At 35.5% G+C, this 21,057-nt stretch overlaps 1 protein-coding gene across 1 annotated transcript in view; it reads right to left on the minus strand.

Moving 5' to 3' along the window:
• Positions 1-1,234: 1,234 nt before the first annotated feature.
• Positions 1,235-21,057, minus strand: part of LOC145999454 (uncharacterized) — a 28,976-nt gene continuing 9,153 nt past the window's right edge. Inside the window, exons 2-3 of the mRNA XM_083136412.1 lie at positions 6,142-6,279; positions 1,235-1,384 (exon numbers count right to left, since the gene is read on the minus strand). Of these exons, the coding sequence (XP_082992538.1) occupies positions 1,304-1,384; positions 6,142-6,279 (219 nt within the window). The 3' untranslated portion in view covers positions 1,235-1,303. The remainder of the gene's footprint in view (positions 1,385-6,141; positions 6,280-21,057) is intronic.

Raw genomic sequence — 21,057 nt, forward strand, 5'->3', positions numbered from 1 at the left:
CACTCTAAGAAACTTAATCTGGACAGATTCTCAAAATCCATATTCCTGTCATCCTTCAAAGCTGCTTCTGCATATTGTTGGAATGCGCTGCCACCAGATGCTACCTCGTGTGCAACATACAACAGCTTTAAAAGGGCAGTAACAAAAATACTTCTACATCAGCAAGGAGAGAGCCTCAGTACACATGACTAGATTCAGCATGCTTACATTGAAATCAAAACAAAAAATGAGCAGATTTGAACCCAAGATGAACATTTTGATGTGTATGAATGAGAAGAATTGTTTTTATCTTTATCTTTTTATCTTATCTTTTTATCTTTATAGTGTGTTAATTACTGAAATAGTTAGAAGTGAAAATATAATGGAATTTTTATGTTATAGTAGTAATTGTATTCTGTTTGTTTTAGTGCACTAGATTTTGCGAGTTAAGTAGTAGAGCAGCAGTACAGGCTGAACTTCGTCCATGAATAAAGAAAGAAATTCTAACATTGGTCATGTCAGAGGATAGTATCAGGTGTGCCTGACAGCAATACCCAAATGAAAGAAAAAGAGTTGAAATTTATCATACAAAAACTAACACATATCTGGGTGTTGTTTAATGTTTCAAAAAATATCCACATAAACAAAATTATTACCCAGTGCATCATGTCTCTCTAATGTACAAAAGTTAGGCACGTTCAAGATCTCAGTTGCATGACTTTCTGGACACCTTGTATTATAAACACACTTTAAACATATTCTCTATTTTTTATTCATACATAAAACTGATCTGATGTGGGAACCTAGATATGCAGGTCAGCGAAAGTGCCCCTGTTGCCACTCCATAAGGTTGTATCTGATTAGGAGACACTCAACTCAGTAATAAAATGTGGGTCATTAGTAACAGGCACCCAGTTATTTATAGTTACAAAATAATAATAATAATAATGTAATAAATTAATTGCAATTGTAAAAATTACTAGCCTTTCACATGGACCCCTAAAAATAATTAAATAATTACAAATGACAAAGCCAGCATGAACTTATCACCCCATACTTAAACTATAAAAACTTATGTTAAGAGTGTTATTTATATTAATTATTTTATTTATTAGATTTTCATGCTTTATTTCTCAACGGAGGCACTTATTAGTAACTCTATTAAGACTTGAATTACCAACATAAAATTCAAGGATATTTGTAAAAATAGGTTTGTGAGCAGGGATTGGAAAAATACAACTTGTATCTTATCACAATTTTTTTTATTGATATAAAGATATATAAATAATACAACTTAAAGCAACAATAATTCAATCTCTTGTTGTCAAGGTCTCTGTCGCATTACTCTTTGAACAAAACATCCTTTAAAAGAATTGTGTCGGACATCAATTTCACCTTGTTCAAGCTGTAAAGAAAGAACAATTGCTTGTAATGCATTTTCCAGACTGAGAGACATGTTTCTGGAGTAAAAGTTTGCAATAATCTTATTCAGTGCAATGACCAGTGGATGATTAAGGTATTTCAGAAGTTAATAGAGAACTGGAGGTATGCGTAATTTTCAATATACACATTTGTAATTATTTTTTAAAAAATAAAATGGTAATTAACATACATTTTCCCTTCTATTAAAAAATAAGTGTTTTCTCAACAGCAAAACATATGTTTATACATATGCTTATTATTCTCCTTCCCAAGCCAAAAAGAAGAATTTCTTATCTTATATAGAGTCCATCACTTCAAGCACCTTCAATATCTATATTGTGGAAAACTACTAACAATCTTGATAAGCTGCTAATTACCAGTATCACTGTGTGTGGAGGAGGACGTTTGTCCATATGATACTAAACAAAAATACCATGTGCGAAAAAATTCCTCCTTCCGACTTTTTTCAACAAAAATTTGAGCCATATATACTGAATCACAGTATATCATAAATAAATAAGATAATATTATTTAATTGGAATTGTTGTTTTACTTCCGCTTTATGCACAGAAGGACTAATTAGGACTGGGCTTACAGTTTAAAGTGGAATCCATGGAATCCATACCACTGTGCCACATGCCTCCACTGGGTATTGAACCTGGAACCCTTTGATTACAAGGTGATGATATTACCACTACAACATCGGGTGGCCCATTATTACTATTATTATTACAGTAGTGTATGTAGTATCATAATATTCCTATTTCAGACAAAAAGTATAATATTAAATTACTACTAAATTATTGAATTTTTTTGTTGTTTTTTTAAATATAATTGTGATACAATAATAATCTGAAAACTGAGATTTTGGTGAGTCCAAAGGAGACAATTATAGTCATATCCTAGGAGTCCATAATGTGAACTTCAAAAACTGTATGGGAGACATATATTTACATATTTGCAAAGCTACTGCTATAGCTCAGCTTGGAACACAGGTTTTTAGCATTTACCAACATCAGCACATTTCCATGAGCCTTTGAGGCCTCCCCGATGGCACAGTGGTAGCGTTGTTGCCTTGTAATCAAGGGGTATCAAGTTTGATACCCAGTGGAGGCACATAGTGGTTCGTATCCAACTTTGAACTGTATGTCCAGTGGAGATTAGCCTTACCGTGCATAAAGTGGACTTAAAACACCAACTCAACCAAACAACTGTGAGACTTTGTGAAATCAACTATCTTCCTATGCATTCTCTTTGCTACAATACCATCAACAATAGGAGCATGTTGTAGCAACATTATAATGCTGGTTCATTCCCGCATACTCAAACATTAAATGCAAATGTCAGTATTAAAAAAGTGCATTGCCTTTAATTTGGGGTAGATTTTCTTACATGTCGCTACCAGAAATATTGTTTCCCATCATGTTCACATACGAAACAGTCAATATTTTACTGATGTACATTGGAAGAACAGACAAGTGAGGTGGTGGATTTCTAATTAATTTTACATCTCTGTTCATCATACTTTAATTATTTCACCATGCACCATATGCTATTTTTAAGCAAATTCTTTACTGTTTAATACTTTTTAAAATTAACAATGAATAATGCTCAATTTTTGGGCTGAGCTAATTGTTATTAGCTAATATTGCCAATGCAAAGAAATTAGCCATTGCAGATAAAATAACCAAATCTGCAAATAAATCAAAGAAACTATGCGGAATTGTTAATTATGAAACCAGTAAGAAAAAAGAACGTGAATGAAAAAATAGAAATAATGTCGGATGGAGAGAAAATAAGCAATCCCCCTGATTTAGCACAAATTTTTAAAACATATTTTGTGATTTTTCCCAATACCGTAAATAAAAATGCAGTAATCTCTACACCTACATTATGAACATATTTAAGCAGTTCCTGAAACACAAGCGCTATATTTCTCACCCCAGTAACTGAGGAAGAAGTTGAGAAAGTAATTATAAATTTAAAAAATAAGTTTTCATCAGGGCCAGATGAATTTTCAAGTTCTCTACTCAAAAAATGTGCGTGGCCTCCCCGATGGCGCAGTGGTAGCGTCGTCTCCTTGTAATCAAGGGGTCCCGGGTTCGATACCCGGTGGAGGCACAAGTGGTTCGGATCCCACTTTAAACTGTAGGTCCAGTCCCGATTAGCCTTACTGTGCATAAAGTGGACTTAAAACAACAAATCAATCAATAAATCAAAAAAATGTGCGAATAGTATTTTACAACCATTAGTAAGTATTTGCAACAATCTTTACAAACAGGTATTTTTCCTAGTGAGTACAAAATAGCAAAAGTGAGACCATTATTCAAAGAAGGCAACACAGAGGAATGTTCAAACTATAGGCCAATCTCTCTTTTGTGGGTTTTCTCTAAAGTAATAGAGAAAATTATGCTAAATAGATTAGAAACTTTCTTAGAAAAATTCAAAATTTTATCCAAACATCAATTTGGATACCAAAAAAGTAAATCAATATCAGAAGCTATTTTCTAATTTACAAATAACATACTAAAATCGACAGTGTATGGATTATTTTTAGATTTTACCAAAGCATTTTATTTTGTACAGCATGACATTTTACTAGATAAAATGGACCATTATGGAATCAGGGGTTTAGCAAGAAAATGGTTCACTTCTTATTTAAAAGACAGATGTCAGTATGTAGATATTAACAAAATCAAATCAAACAAATTGTTCCTCAAAACAGGTATATGGCAAGGTTCAATTCTAGGACCAGTTTTATTTTTAATTTACATAAATGATCTTCCAGAAACTTTATCAAAGTCTCAAACAATACTTTGCGGATGATTCAAATATCATAGTAAAAGCATTCAAAAGAATTCCGTTTTGACAACGACACAACTAAATACCTGGCTAAACAACAAGCTTTCCCTGAATGTTAATAAAACAGTTCTAATAAATTTTAATCCAGTAAAACAAACAAAAAAATTAAATGTAATTATTAACAATGAAGTCGTCAAAGAAAGCAACGCAATAAAATTCTTAGGCGTATGGATAGACACAGACCTGTCTTGAGACATGCAAATTACTATTGTAACTCAAAAGTTTAGCAGGTTCTGCTACATGATGAGAATTCTGAGAAATGTTTTATCTTTAAATGATTTAAGGACAGTATATTTTGAACAGATTGAACCTGTACTTACATATGGTATCTCTTTCTGGGAGCAGTTCACCCAAAATGCAGAAAATTCTTATTTGGCAAAAACGGATATTAAAAATTATGAAAAATGTATCCCTCTCAAGTCCAACAAAACAAATTTTCAAATGAATTTCAAATATTACTTCTTACATGTTTGTACATATTAGAAACATTGTACTTTATTCATACAAATTCTGAAATCTTCTCAAAAAATCTGGACATACAGCACTCGTATCCTTAACTCCCTCCACCTTTCTACTGTCCACGCATCCAAAACACAAAATGGTCTAGGATTTCAAGGTGTAAAACTTTATACCAAACTGCCAGAGGAATTCAAGAATCATAATCCAACTAAATTTAAAATGACAGTAAAGAGCTTTCTAATGAAGTATTTGTTTAATAGCACAAAATAGTACTTAGATCATATTTTTAATTAATGGACATAACCTTTGATTTTTCTTCTCATTAATAGACATAACCTTGATTTTTCTTTTTTTAATGTTATGTTATACTCCTTTATACTTTTTAATATGCATAAGTATGTGTTAATTCCTTTGTACTGAAAATTATACATGTAATTGACCTATCCCATATCATAGTGTTATTTGTACTTATATGATCAAGTGGATGGAAATAAATAAAACTATCAAACTATCAATTCCAACTGTCACTGATGCTTCTATATTTTCTGAATATTTATAAATATTAATGTACAAGATTCCCACTGGAACTATGTCATGGCAATCTACCAGCATTTTGCTTCAACATTAGTTTGGCGGAAGGGGTCAAAATGACCGTTTCTTTTAATAACTATCCCGTTTTTCTTATTTTTTCCTCGAAATTTTGTGACTTTTCATAATTCTTTTTCCTTTTCAAAATGGTATATTCAAATCTACAAAATATAATTTCTGTGAAATTTAATGTTATACTCCTAGTACAGTGGGAAGGGTCAATTTGACTCCTGTAAAGTTTCATTTATGCATGCTGCAATATCAGTGTTAGCTCGCGGTTCCTGTGTCAACCTGCTTTAGCATGTTCCCACTTGTTACAGTTTACATGTCATCATGTAGGTAGTGTTCTCTCTGAACATGTCACATTCTGGAGTGTTCAATTATTGATGATTATAATTTTTATTTGTAATCAAAATGTATCATAAACCACCTAAACACTTTGATTATAATACATAAAGCACAGAAAATAATATAAATTATAGAAATGTTCCCATTCTAAAATAATTTTAAGTGTGTTTCTTATGAGGGGTCAAAAATGACCCCTTTCCACTGCTCTAGGGGGTAATAGATCCTTCGCCATTCTAGTGTTAAAAATTATTTATAATTTCACCCATTTCTCCTCACAATTTTGTCGCAAAAAATGGAAAATTATGGATTTGGTATAATTTCCAGTGTATTTAAACCCGGCGTTTGACATTATTGCAGATTCCATGAGACACTCAGATTCTGGAAAAGTATTGACCACTATCAGTTATTAAATTCCTTATTCTAGTCTCCTTAAAAAAAAAAAACACAAAAAAAAACAAATTCTTAGGGAAGAACTGTTTTTACCTCATCTGCTTTGTAAATGTCTGTGTAACATGATGGAGAGATGCATTCCCTTATACAGCGGGTCTTCTGAACTCCCTTCAAGTGTATGCAAGTGGGTGTCTGCTCACAAGAGGATTCATATTCTCTGTATGCTATCTCCTGAAATTGAAAAAAATATATACTAGTAACACTAATTTGTATTTTTAAGTACTGTAAACACTACATATGACAGGGTCATTGTCTGGTATTTTAGAAAATAAAGCAGTTAATAGGTTCATAGGCATGGTATGGAGGTGGCAATATTGAAGCAGAGCGTATAGAAGGAATAGTGTGTGCACTCCCTGAGTTGCCGTGGTCCACCGCCTAGATGGCAGTGGTGACGTTTGAGACTGCGCGGAATTTGCTCGCGTTGCTTACATAGCTAACTACATAAGAAACAAAAATGCATGTTACTTACGTTTGGAGAAGAGCTCAGCAGCTGGATAGTTTGGAGAATTTCGGAGGTGATTTTGCTGTCTTCGAGGCACTTAATTCCTTTTTTATCTCCTTGGTGCGGAAGAAAAATTGACATTTCAGATAGTGAAATACGAGTTTAGGTAGCGTACGCAGCACATGATCTTCACAGCATCCTAATTGCGAAGTTTTTACAGCAATTATATTTAAACTGTCCAAACACTCAAAAAATATATCACCCCATAAACTATTAGCACATGATAATTTCTCTGCAACAGCATCTTCCACTCGTAACAGCACATCATAAACACTTTTCGATGCATAGGTAAGGTATTTACAGCTGTCACCTGAACCATAGTCTTGGACAGGGGCGCCTACTTGTCAAAATTATCGGGGGGGGGGGGCTCTGATCACTGAAATAAATTAATGAATGAATCACTCTCCCTTTTTTAAGTTTTGGCCTCAGTGTTCGGAATCTCATAAAAGCCCATGAATTCCTCGAAAATATCAATATTAACAATACTCATAATTACATACTTAGTATATAATAATAAGTCATGTGTTTTGCTGTCTCTGGTCATAGCCCCCCCCGCCAAGTTGATGGTTTAGCGGTCTCAGCCCCCAAAAGTTGATGGTCTAGAACATTTCAAATGTGAATTTAAAGTTAAGTTCAGCCCCATGGAGTCGGCGCCTATGGTCTTGGATTAGCGTAAGTGAGGCAGGTACGTTAGTTGGTTCCCCGTGCAGAAAAGTTGTACACAGTTTACAATGTGTCACTTTTGAAATATACCGCACTGTGTATCCTACCAAATGATACACCAAGTATTCTTTACCAACACTTTGTTCATTTAAGTACGGTATGTTGTTTTCCCAGTCCGGTATTTGAATTTCATCTTCAACAATGGAAATTTTTTCCCTTATTTTATTTTTAGGTTGCTTCTTCACCGAAAGATTTTTATTTTCGGTTGCTCTTGCCAGAGTTCGCATTTCATTAACAAAAGACGTCAGAGGAGATTCAATCCTGTATTCACAGTTTCCGCCCGAAAATAAAGCAAGTTTTGCTGGTAAGTAAATTGATTGCACATATGTAAGTGCAGAAAATCCACAGTGGAGGGATGATCATCACAAGTGAACGACCGCAATATACCACAATGGCGTTCTAGAGGATCTTGATTAAATTTTCCTGTCAAAACGTACTTGTAATTGTTCTTCCACAAATATTCGGACACTTCTAAAGTACTTTCTAAAGTCACTCTTAAGGACTCTAGCGTTTTTTTTCTGAAGCGAAGGAATTTCGATTATCTCTAAGGACAGCATTCCATTTTATTAAAGTTGTATGTGCTTCTGATCCTTTATATATTGCCTGTGCAGGAGTCATATCCAGATCTACAGCCGGGTACGAAACACGTAGGCATCTTGTAGTTTTCGCTCGCTGCTGTCTCAAACACAATAATAATGCGTTGAACACAACACAAACTAGTCACAACGGATCAATCACAAATCTAACGACACTAAACTCAATAACGTAACAACGTTGTCATTAATAAAAGTACACAATATTATTCTAGCACAACAAAACACAATGCTCTACATAATGCGCGGCCGCACTCCAAGCAGAAGACGCTCGTCGCAAGCGAAGGTGCTGCCAGTGTTTCGGTGGGGCACCGCTCTATTCACTTGGCTTACGGGAAGAAACCGAAGTGCGCACACTTCCTCTTCTATACGCTCTGATTGAAGTTTGAGATCCCTCAAATTGACTCAAAAATATTGAAAGATATTATGAGTTGGTGATAAGTAGGGGGCGGATTTTTGCATATTTGCATGTTTTTTTCCTTAAGAAAAATTCATATGCTCTCAACGGATTTATCCATTTCACTTGATGTGGTAAAGTTTTATAGTGCATATAAATGCATATTTGGGACGTTAGTGCATATTTTAGCTTAACGTGCATATAATTTGCATATGTTGGGAATTTGGGAGCAATTTTCATGTAATTGTTCGTTTCAAGTTTGTCTGCTTCATTTTCCCCATTCTTTGTGTCAGTATTAAAAAATAGCCTACTTTGTCTGATGTTGAGCACTAGTTGGGTAAAGGACATTCCAAAACTCATCTCACAGCATTGCAGGTGATCTGGTTGTGAAGATAGAGAAAACCCACCCTTTCATCAACAAACGACCTTTCAGAGATAAGAGTCACATTTCCAAATTCCAGCGACAACACTGGGGTTGCGTTATTTTGGATTATCTGTTAATGTGACATCTTGATAAATCTGTGTGTGTGTAAGTGTGTGCTGCAGAAGTGACAATAAATGCAGAAGAAGAAACAGCACATTGCTCCAACAGTGGGTAGAAGGTAACAATGTGTTTACCACTGCCGGCAGAGTTATTTATTGTCAAGTATGCTCCAAACATGTATTACATTTCATAAAGTTAGAGTATTTTTTTGCAGTTATATAGAGATTTGCTGAAATGTAGAGCTTCCAATTTTGGTAACATACAACCTTAGTTGCCTGTATAGTGCGTAGGCCTGGACACTTGTGTTAATTTTTGCGAACAATGCTGCAGTACAACCTAGTAAAGGATAATTTTGTTATTTGAGAAAAAAATAAGAGGAAAGTAGAAACTAAGGGAATGATGGTCAGATGATGAAGATATGCACTATGAGCGTATTTTATTCTTAAATTAGACATAACAAAAATACAACAATTTTTGTGATTATGTCTGTCGATGCATTGCAGCTAAATATTCAAACAACATATTTGTGAGGATTAAACATGATTTTCAGGTGATTTTCTTCACGAAAGTAGAAGTGATTTGAAATCCTAATTTTACTATTAAAGTAATTGAAAGGAGAAAGATGGCAGTGCTATAGAAACTGAAATAGCGTCCCTGGGATTTGTGTACTTATTGATATATAGCTTATGCTGCCTACATGAAAACAATGATAAATAACGTCTAGTATATTTGAATGCTAATGTAAAAGAATAAGATATTGATTAATGCAATAAAAAGAGCATAGTGTTTCCAACAAAATACTATAAATACATTTGTAAATTTGTATTTTTTGGTGATCCTAAATAGCACCATTTATCACACTTTCATTTCTATAATTGTGTTCAGTGAGTTACTGATACATTTACTTTGCATGAAAGGCATACAGAACCTTAAATTAGGTTATTTTGAAAAAAATTTGTTCATATTTTGGCTTTTTTTAGTGCATATCAATCTGCCCCCTAGTGATAAGACTTCTGTGTGTCATTCTAAAATTGATAACTAAAATTTCATATATTACTTCATAACAAATAAAATTCTGAAGATGAAGAAGAAATGCCTTCCAATATCTGTAGTAATCATATTATACAGGGTGGTGCATGAAAAAGTAGCCTGAGTTAGCATATGCTGCTGACCTGGACTACTTTTTTCATTCACCACCCTGTATCACATAAGCATTTCCATTTTACAAGTGCCTTTTTCAGACCTTGTTGATTAACCCCATCTCTTCACTATGGCAAGTTGACATTGTTATGTCCCTATCAGTTGACTCTAAATCATTTCCTATTTACTAATGAACTGCATGTAATTTGAACAGTGACTCAGTTACTTTCAAAAAGTAACTTTCCAAACTTAAAAAAACTTTTGTATCATCCTATATTAGCAGGCCCGTAGCCAGGGAGGGGGCTCTTCCCTAATCAGGACAGGCATTGCTAGAAATATTTGTAGAGGGGCCCAGACCACTGATAAAACTTGATTAGTAGAAATAATAATACTAATAATAATAATTACCTTTGTCATTTTACAATAACTATTATAAGTTATTAAAAATTAAAAATAATCCAAATTTATTGTTGTTGTTGTTATTATTATTTTTATTATTATATAAATGGAGATACATTGCTACTCCATCCACCGTATGAGTGAATGTCCAACACAACTGTTTTCTTACATTTTGTACAGTTAGTGTTCTGAAATTCATAGTTGTATTTTGTTATTAACTTTCACACATTCCTTTCAAAAAAAGTCTTTAAAAGTTAGTGCCAAATTTTACTCATAAAGTTTATATTGTGTGACCGCTCACAAAGAAAACCATAAATTTTGGGAGCTGTTGATCCATTTAGCTATTCTTTGGATTAAATGGTAAAGCATAAAAATATAACTTGGTTCCTTTATTATACACTAAATTTTTTCGATCCAATGTTTAATCCTACTAAGGAAGTAAAATGAATTACCACTATACACTATTTAAATTAGATATTTGTAGGATTTCTGGGGGCTTCAGCCTCCTTAGCCCTCCCTCTGACTATGTGCCTGTATATTAATGTTGTTTTGTTGTGAGTGAGTGAGTAGTGCCATGGATGATTGAATGCTCACATGGTTGTTCACATGAGCACATGAACTTCCAATTGATACCTTTCAAATTAATTGACATAATTCAGTGAAATTTGACATGGACATACCTTGGTGCAGATGATCTCATAGCAGTGTTGAGAAAGAGGTTGCCATTAGCATCAAGACATGTCAGGATGTTCCTCTCCATGTTATAGAATGTATTCAGCATACACATTGGAAGTCACAGCCTCAATTTTCCACCAAATGGTTTCCTATGAGAGACCATAGATTGTGATACACTTTCCCTTTCAGCATGCCCTGTGAGGTCAGGTAATCTTGGTGGCCAAAGTTCCTTAGGAATGGTATGATTTTCAAAGTAGGAGACAGTTTCAGCTATAGTGACATTGGAGGTGTTGCAGGTGTGGCCCTTTTGCTGAAAATAGCCAGTATGGAGTTTCTTGAAGTCCAATTAATTCACAAACTCATGGAAGATTTCCATGTAGACTGCAGTATCCACCATTGTATGGAAGAAAATAGGGTCAATAATGAAGGAATGTGACAGAATGCACAACTCCTTTTTTTTCATCATTAAGAGGTGTGCAAAGTGTGTAAAATTCCCACTACTCCAAATACAGGTGTTCTGGGAATTGACGTGCCCACTGAGATGGAATCATTCCTCGTCAGAGAACCACGTGCATAGATCCACCAAGACATTTGAAACCCTAGTGTGGAGGCTGTGGTGCTAGTGTCGCTAGGCTAAGTTACAGGGAAGCCTGTAGTTTGCATATTTTCCGAGGTTTCAGAAAGCTTGGTGGATCTATAGTCCAGTGGATTCCAATTTCCTTGGATTTGCATTGACAAATTGACAAACTCCTGTTACTCAAGAGGTTTCAGTTCTTGCAGAAACTTTATAAGCAAGCAACTTTGCTTGTTTTGCAGGTCGTTGACATGTGCATGTGGAAACCCCAATCCCTTGTGACAGTTTATGCAAGGACTTGTGTGAGAAGATGATCAGCCTGCTTTTCACATCGTGTGCTGTTGTTTCTGGCAGTGTCAGACGTTCTCCTTTGTGGGCATCCAACAATGTTCACGTGGTTTTAAGTGTCTTCACCAGATACTGAATGGAAGATATTTACGACAGGGTGATGCAAAGAGGTACTGCTGTGTCCCTAAATTTTCTTCTGTGCCCTTTTTTCGAAACCCGTTTTAAACTGAAAACACTAGTAACTCTTGCAGTGTCATATTACGTCATGTTGTCATATTGAGTGCAACCTGTTAGGCATTGAATTAAGCTGCTATTATTGTATATAACAGCCAGGCATTTGTATCTAATCTGAAAGCAAAGTTGCATTTACTTTCCTGTACTGGCGGCGGCGGAGTTCAGGAATAATCATGTAGGGGTTCTGAATGAAATTTAGGGGGTGTGATGTTGAAAATAAAGAAAACATGAAATATGCATGCATGTTTTAGTCCATAAATCAAATATCAATCAACTTATAGTAGGCACCTATGATAATATACTAATGATACTGAAATATACTAGTGACTTACTTCATTTTTGCCTAATTTTAGCACAACAACGACGTTTGGAAATTTGAAAAAAATAGCTTGTTCAAGGGAGGCCAATGACACATATGGACAACCGGAGGATTTTTTTTCCATGGAGGAGCAAGCAAGGCAAGGCATTTTTCCATGGAGAGGGGTCGAGGTATATTTCCCCCTCCCACTTAATAGTGTTGCCCACTCTTTCGGAAAAAAAATCCTTCAGTTTGAAGTTACCATGTTCCTGCTGTAACATACAGAATACTGCTAAAACAGTGATAAAACAATTATATGTTCTGGCAACATGAGTGACATAATGAGAAGATCATGGCGACTGAAATGTAGAATAAGCTTCTTGGCACAATTCAATAAATAGCCTACTGGATAGTGTGTTTATTATTAACATATAAGCATGTTAAAGTATGAAACATGGTGTCAGGTGAGGGGTCAGGAATGTGAAAGGCCATTGAAGAAGTTGTAGTACGATGATGTGAATTCTGTAAAAAGTTTCAATGGGCTAACACAAAAGAGCCTCTACAGCCACATCCAATACCTAATAGACCTTTTTAAACTGTAGGGTGTGATATTTTTGAATTTGAAAACAAATCATATCTTGTTGTGATAGATTATTATTCTAAAAGGATAGAAGTATTACCTATACAAAGTAAATCAGTACAAGAAGTGATAGCAAAATTAAAATTCGTGTCTGCCATGTTTGGTGCCTGAATTAGTAATATCTGACAAAAATCCGTTCAATAGTGCAGAATACAAACAATTTGCAGCAGAATGGGATTTTCAGTGTGTATTCTCAAGTTCTCATTACCACAGAAGTAACGGTATGGCAGAAAGAGCAGTTGGTATTCTAAAACAAATAATGAGGAAAGCAAAACATGTGAACAAGGACAATTATCTGGGACTTATGGGATATCAAAACACACCATTAGCAACAATTAGGTTATCACCAGATCAAATGATGTTTAGTAGAAGGTTAAGAACTAAATTTCCTATGTCTAACAAATTGTTGAATCCTGAATTGTTTAAAGGAATTAGAGATGTATTACACAAAAATCAGGTAAAGCAGAAAAGTTAGTATGATAAAAACTCAAAATCATTAAAATCTCTTAAACAAGGTGATAATGTAATGATCAGAAATATTTGGAAGTCAGGAAAAATATTATCTGTAGATAACAGTCCAAGATCATACATTGTACAGAAACAGAATGGTAAGGTAGTTTGTAGAAATTGTGTTCACCTTCAGGAAAACAAAAGAAATGAACAATTGTTAGAACAGAAAACAAATAATGAGAAAAATCAAAATTATGTCAATGGTAAACTTGATCAAAGCTCAAGGTCAAACCATTGTAGCAAGGAAAATGTAAATAATGAAACTGTCAATGTAACTAATCCAAATGTACCTAATATTACTTCTGATGTCAAGTCTGAAAGTAATGGAAATGTATAGACTAAATCAGGTAGACTTATAAAGGAACCAAAATACTTGAAAGACTATGTAACTGATGTATAATTAATTATCATGCTTTAAAAGGGGGGAGATGTAACATAGGGGCTCTACAGTGATAAAACAATTATATGTTCTGGCAACATGAGTGACGTCATGAGAAGATCATGGCGACTGAAATGTAGAATAAGCTTCTTGGCAGGATTCAATAAATAGCCTAGTGGATAGTATGTTTATTATTAACATATAAGCACGTTAAAGTACGAAACACCTGCAACGCTCTTGTAATAAATAATTAACGCAAATTACCGTGACTGAAATGTGCACTTTTAGATTGGCGCCCATTGTACATATAGACTGATCGGGACACGACCTACAGTTCAAATTTGGATCTGAACCACGTGTACCTCCACCGGGCGTTGAATCCGGGATCCCTTGATTGCAAGGAACATCCAATTGAGGTACAAAATTCAATTATTAATCAAATGTCAAATTCGTTGTATATGTGACAACAACTGCTGATTACTATGCAGGGACGATTCCTCCATGTAGGAAGTGAGCAAATTCCTACAGTTTATTTTTATTTATTTCCAGTTCTCTTCTTTTTAGGGGTTTAATGCGTGGTATAAAATTATGAGCGAAATGTACTTACAATTGGCTAGGTTAGCTACTGTCAAGAGTTGACTGCTCTCGTTCGCTCCAGTAGCAGTCAAAAGACGATGGACACAGGCTTTGTGCCGCTTGCTGAGGAACGTCGGCGGTGATCCTACAGACAGATGGGTGGGGGATGGAAGGGGCAGTGCAAGGGAGTGGGGAAGGTTACGAAGGTGGACGAGGATCGAGGAACCAGCAAGACTTTCCTCAATCAGCGATGCCAACCCCAACAAAATGTTATTAAACCAAGCACAATTTGATCTTCGTTCGTACTTAGCACTGTTTCCAGCATAATCTGCAAACGCCAATCTCTGGGAGAGGGAAATCGAATTCAATGGAATATGTTTTTAGGAAATAAAAATAAAATTATGTCCAAATATTATTTCTACTTCACCAGCGGACATGTTTCAAACGAAAGGGAGTATGCTGATCCAGCGGAAAGCTTTTTTACAGCCATGCCACGATCCTCTGTCTCTTTTTCATCCCGCCCTATTTAGTTCGTCAAGAGATTTTATGGTAGGAAATCGGTAGAAAGTTGGGGGTAAACAATTTTCTCAAACCTTTTTAAGTTCGATGTTGAACCCATGTCGATTGTTGCACCATTTTAAACAATTTTGGGGGGAAATTTACACTATTACATAACTGTTAAAAATAAGTAGCGCAAGTTGAAAACTCTAGAAAAGCAGATGCAAAATTACAATTATCCGGAAAAAAATAATTAATAATAAATCCTAGCCACAATTTAGAAGCATTTAGCATAATTTCTAAGTTTAAGCAACACTTTTTATTATCGTCAATACACACGACAGGGAGGGAGAAGAAAGTATAAATTCTTGCAAAATCTGAAATATCGCCAATGTTATTTTCGTCGATTTTTATAGGTTCACATTTAAATATTGCGTAGTTCAAAGTGAGGAGCAAGGGCCTCTTGCCACACCTTGAGCATCGGCCTGCAGCTAACATTCTAAATGCAATGGGTAGTACAAGCAAGACGTGTGGATGTAATTGAACCCATTTTTCAAACCTTCCTCGGTTTACAATAACTTCTTACTACACTCCGAAAAAGCCACGAGTCGCCAATGGTACTACGCAACGTAAAGATCTTCAATTTGAAAAAGATTATAACAATCATTGGGAAATTATGTAGTCACTTTGATGTAATTATCAATTCACTTTTTATTGGACTGCTTCACTTTTCTGAAAATGTTCCGTTGCTTTGTTACCCCTCTTCATATGCGTTCGTTTTGCATAATACATAGCCTACCTTCCGTCTGCTCAGATGCAGTGGTGTCAGGACAAAGCGCTAACTGCGCAGCAAATTCTTAGTTAAAATCCCTTGCGCCGCAATGTCCCCAACAACGAACTATAATATTTCTTCGCGAATTTCTGGCCTTTTCGTAACAGTCTTCGAAAAATTCTGAAATTGTATATTTACTAGAACAAATAGAACGAATTAACAAGGAAACTACCATCATGATACAAGTCGCGTTAAATAATTTCCCGAGAACGACCTGATGATACTTGAAAGCAACTGACATTTTTGTTCCAAAGCTAGTTGCAGAAAAGAGGAAGAACAAGTAGGCGGACAACAAAACCGTTTATCAACAGTGAAAGGAAAACATACAACTAACACTGAGCTCTCTATATTTATCGAAAAACACAAACAGACTACTTGAAACACAAGAATAACAATTCTTAACAAGAAATAAAGACAAGGACAGCTGATCTTCATAGACTGCCGCCAGTACAGCAAAATAAATGCGGAATCTCTTTGAGAGCAGAGGTGCCCACAGGGGAGATTATGGCGCAGGCTGCGCCATCGAGATTTTTTGGGGGGGATTTTTCCCTTCAAATAATATAAAAGTCAACATTTATATATTTTTCCAAAATATATGTAAAAATTTACACCTTAAATGCACCATATTTAATCCATTAAATGAATAAAGTGTTTAAGGGTATTATCGAAGAGAGGGGGTGGGAGAAATATGCACCTCCAAAATATTAGGCCTTATTTTACATGTGGGTTCTGGGGGAGATTCTGAATTAAACGTTGGAGGGACAGTATCCAACTCTAGGTCTTAGATTATGGCGGGTATTTTAGTTAGATGGGGATTGACCATTAAATTTAATGAGAGAGATAGGAAGCTTTTGATAAAGTGTTAAATCTTAGGTTGTTAAGGGATTTCTGTAGTGGAGAGAGAGATCGAACATTAAATTTTGGGGACTGTATTTAGCTACGTTTCGACCCCGAACGTGCCAAAAGAGAAGCTGGAAAAGACTAATTATATCTGAATCCTAAGAAAGTATTGACACCCCCATAAAATTAATATTCTTAAAAGCCTGCAAAGAGATGGATGAAAAAAATTTCTTGCTCGCTTCGCTGGCAATATTATATTGCAAGAATTCGTATTTGTTTGGCGCTTTACTGAGGTGAATGTGAAGTTTTATACTATACGTGCATTACAAGATATAATAATCTCCATATTCTTTAATAACATCACTTTCTCAAATATGATGCTTGGTGTTAGTATACTGTTTAATTTGAAGCATTTGGAACAAAAATATATCGAAACCACATTTCTAACTTCTTGTCACAGGAAAATTTTACTTTAACAAGTTAATTTTGCACTGAAGATAAAATCCACGTAATTATTGTTATGGGTTACTAAAATAATTATATTTACCCCAAGAAAATGGAGGTTCTTTGGAAGAGGAACCGTATTATCGTCCTGAGCTTTACTTTCTGGGGATTACTAAATGGTTTGAGTGCGCGAATAAAATAAATTGGGGTGGGGGGGGACTCATGACATGATTTTGGAGTGGATTGCGCCATTGGCCTTGGGGGAATGGGCACCCCTGTTTGAGAGTAGGATTAACGTTTTCCTGTTGTAAATAATAACAACAGTCTCACTCCAGTACCTAACATTCGGCCCTCAATATGACAACAACATGACATAATATGACATTGTAAGAGGTAATGTTTTCGGTAGAATATAAGTTTTGGATAGGGGGTACGGAAGAAAATCAAGTAGTGCACAACCAGCCCTTCGCGCCTCCCTGGCGCCGCCTGTGTACTGGGGCAGTCTTTACAAAGATCATCACCTTTCGTCTATCTTTTGTCAGAATTCTTGTTTAAGAATTTCTTCTTTTGATTATTCATAGGCCAGTTTGTAGTTTGATAATTGTCTACAGCTCAGTGCGAGTTGTTTTAAGTTTATTTTAGCAATGTTGACAAGAAATAGTTCTATTTTCTGCCTACTTGTACCTTAGAACTTTGGTTCTAACCTAAGACATTAAATCTTATGGTAGCATTTACACGTAATTTACGAACAGTTTATTTGCATTCTTAAAAAAAGCCAAACTCGTACACAAAAAGAGCTATCGAATTAATTCTATTGCTAAGTTTAAACTTAATGTCCGTTTAACCTACCTACAAGTTTCGTGTGAACACTTTAATATATGCGAAATATCAGCACAACACCATGAAAACTTAAGTGGAAAATAGTCACCTGTGTCTTCGCTCGGTGAGTTGTTCAGTTGCAGAATGGTGTCCTTCTTTAATCCATAAGGTTGCATGCTTTTCAGCAGGAAAATCTTTGATGGCTGGACTATTAATGGCAGAGTTGGCATGTTTAAAACAAAAGTGTTTTAAACAACTTGTTTTGAACGTTTAAAACGCACAACTTTATTTTTTTTCATAAATGTTTAAAACGTTTAAAACAAAGTGTTTTAAACATGTTTTTTCAGACTAGTTTAAAACACATTTTGACACGTGATGTTTGATTGTTTGTCGTTAATTGCGAGTTTTGTAACTTTGCCTTTTCATTCAATCCGTGTCATTTTGTTTATTATGCATAGAAATCTGTTCAGTGACTGAAAATATAAGAACACAGTCCATCCTTGGATGATTAAGAGTTTCCTTTTAATCATTATTCTTAGAAAATAAGTCTTCTTGGCATTATGTTTTAAACGTTTTATTTGTTTAAAACGTGTTTTTTTCGGTTCCTGTTTAAAACACTGCTTAAAACATTTAAAACATGTTTAAAACAAAAAAAGTTTTGTTTCTTTTTTAAAAAACACAAAATTTTCCAACCCTGATTAATGGACACGAATGATTTTCCCCGGCAACCCCTCTCCCCTTCCCCTGTTAATTCGCACACCGCTGTCCTCACATAGATGTTGACTACCGTTATATTTATGCGTAGAAGCTTATTACTGCTTAAATCCCTTGGTTCGAATAAACAACCCTTTCACATTTCCCACTTCAAGCACCGATCGAAATTCGTCACAATTGCCTGTTTTCCTAGGTTCGAATTCCGAGGCCATCCGTCGCGATTAGGTTTTTCATTGCATTTCCTTGCTCTCCACGCAAATGCCGGGATCGTACTTTTAACAATGGTCACGGACGATACCTTTCACATTGTTGATCTTTTCTCTCAACTACGGGGATGACACAGCCAAGCTTAGAAATAATAGATTCAAAAATATATAAAAATACTAATTGAAACAAGCTAAAACCAGTTGAACAACAAATCTCAGTTTTCACATGTACACCATTACATTCTGGTTTACTAACATCTCGACTAAGGCGAGAATCTCGGGCAGTAAGTTTCAGTGTCCTCTCGATTTTGAAAACTCCTGCAGTGATGTGACGTTGACTGTAACTCCGCCTCTACATGTGTTGCCTACATGTAGACCTCTAATCTATGTGTACTTTAAACCAGAATTTAAGCAAACTATTTAAAGAACTTAAAGATTGGTTTACGTACGCCACTGATCGTTGTATAACGCACCAATTTGACTACCGGATTTTCTCCCCGGAGCCGATGAAAAAATGGGCGGATGGCTATTTACAAGAACAAAAAATGGGCTGTGTAGTCAGTTCACTGACAAACAGCACTGGCGGAAGAAAATTGCTCGCTCTTTCTATTTTTGTGCCGCGCTTGGCAGAAACAGTGTTGCTACGTGAAGGGAAATTTTCCTTGGTGCAGGGAAATCCATGCCAAATTTTAGGTAAAAGGGGGACATTTTATGAAAAAATATAGAAATTTCCGTAAAATTTGAAGTTCTCGGACTATTGCATACGTTCTATTTTCATGCCTGCATGAGTGTTTTATTTGTGTTATATCTAGGCTCCGGTAATTAATCTGATAGGGGTGTATAATAAATAGGAATAGCGGTTAACCAGGTCAAATTTTCAGACTACGCCACTGGTATAAATTAAATTGGCTTAGCTAATCAATATAAACTACAATAACAATTCTTTTCAATGCAGTATTGGAGGAAAAGTGGCATTTTTAAACCATGTTCATTCGTATGGAGCTGAAAACAATCCTGTTAACATTTTTCATTTTCTTTCACTCATCACTATCTGGAAAGTTAAAATGTAGACAGAAAACTCGTGGCGATCATGAGACAAAAAAGTTGCATATTTGTTCATAAATAATTAAAATACTTCATATATTGTGTGCCAGAGGCGAAGATATAGTACAAGCAATGCAAGCACTGCTTGCATAATTCGAATATCATTTAATGTACTTAATGTTCTAACCGTATTTAGTTTCCATCGCACTCGATTTCGCGAAAAAATGTGGCCGCAAACTCCCCCAGCAGCTCTGTAGCAAGCACCAGCCTCAATGCTTGCAGCCGTTCTGCGGGAAAATAAGGCCTCCGAAGGAGTCACATGGCGAAGCGTGAAATTCTGGTGGAATCCGTCCACAAAGCTTCTACAAAAAGCTGTGCTTTCCGAGCTTGCGTGATTCCCGAAAATAGCCGAGTTCAACCGAAAGCAGAAGGATTCATCTATGGGTACGTTGCCAGCAAAAACTAGTAACGAATATTTGTCTTCATGAACACGTAAACAAGATCGCAAATATAATAATAATTGTTAGTCATAAAATAACTAAAAGAAGTTATTATCACTGTTCTAAATTCCATATATATCATATTATATTACAAATTATTTTAGATTTCGCGAAATGTAAAACGCGTAAAAAAAGTTGACATTGGGAGTTGGGGCAGTGGAATTTCTGCACCCCCGTGAAGAGTTTTCTCGGGGAGGGAGGGAAGATTGGACGGACCTTGGTCTTGCACCCTGCTTCCTGGTCGGTCCAGCTCAAATTACGCCAGAAGTGTTGACCGCTACCAGTGTTTGCAACTGCCAAATTATTACGCAGTAATTCAAGTGAGCTCTTTCACAAATTATACAATCAATAAATTGACTGCTTTTGAATAAAACTTGGGGTGAAAATAAAGCTATCTGAGAAAGAACTATCTACTGATATTTGTACATGGCATAGAAGTAAATCGCATACATTCTGCATATTATGAGCACAAGAATATGTTTTAATGATTGATTGATTGATTTGTTGTTTTAAGACCACTTTATGCACAGTAAGGCTAATCGGGACTGGACCTACAGTTTAAAATGGGATCTGAAACACTTGTGCCTCCACCGGGTATCGAACCCGGAACCCCTTGATTACAAGGCGACGACACTACCAC

This window comes from Lepisma saccharinum, chromosome 15, assembly GCF_977018435.1.
Source record: "Lepisma saccharinum chromosome 15, izLepSacc3.1, whole genome shotgun sequence".
In the NCBI taxonomy this organism is placed as follows: domain Eukaryota; kingdom Metazoa; phylum Arthropoda; class Insecta; order Zygentoma; family Lepismatidae; genus Lepisma; species Lepisma saccharinum.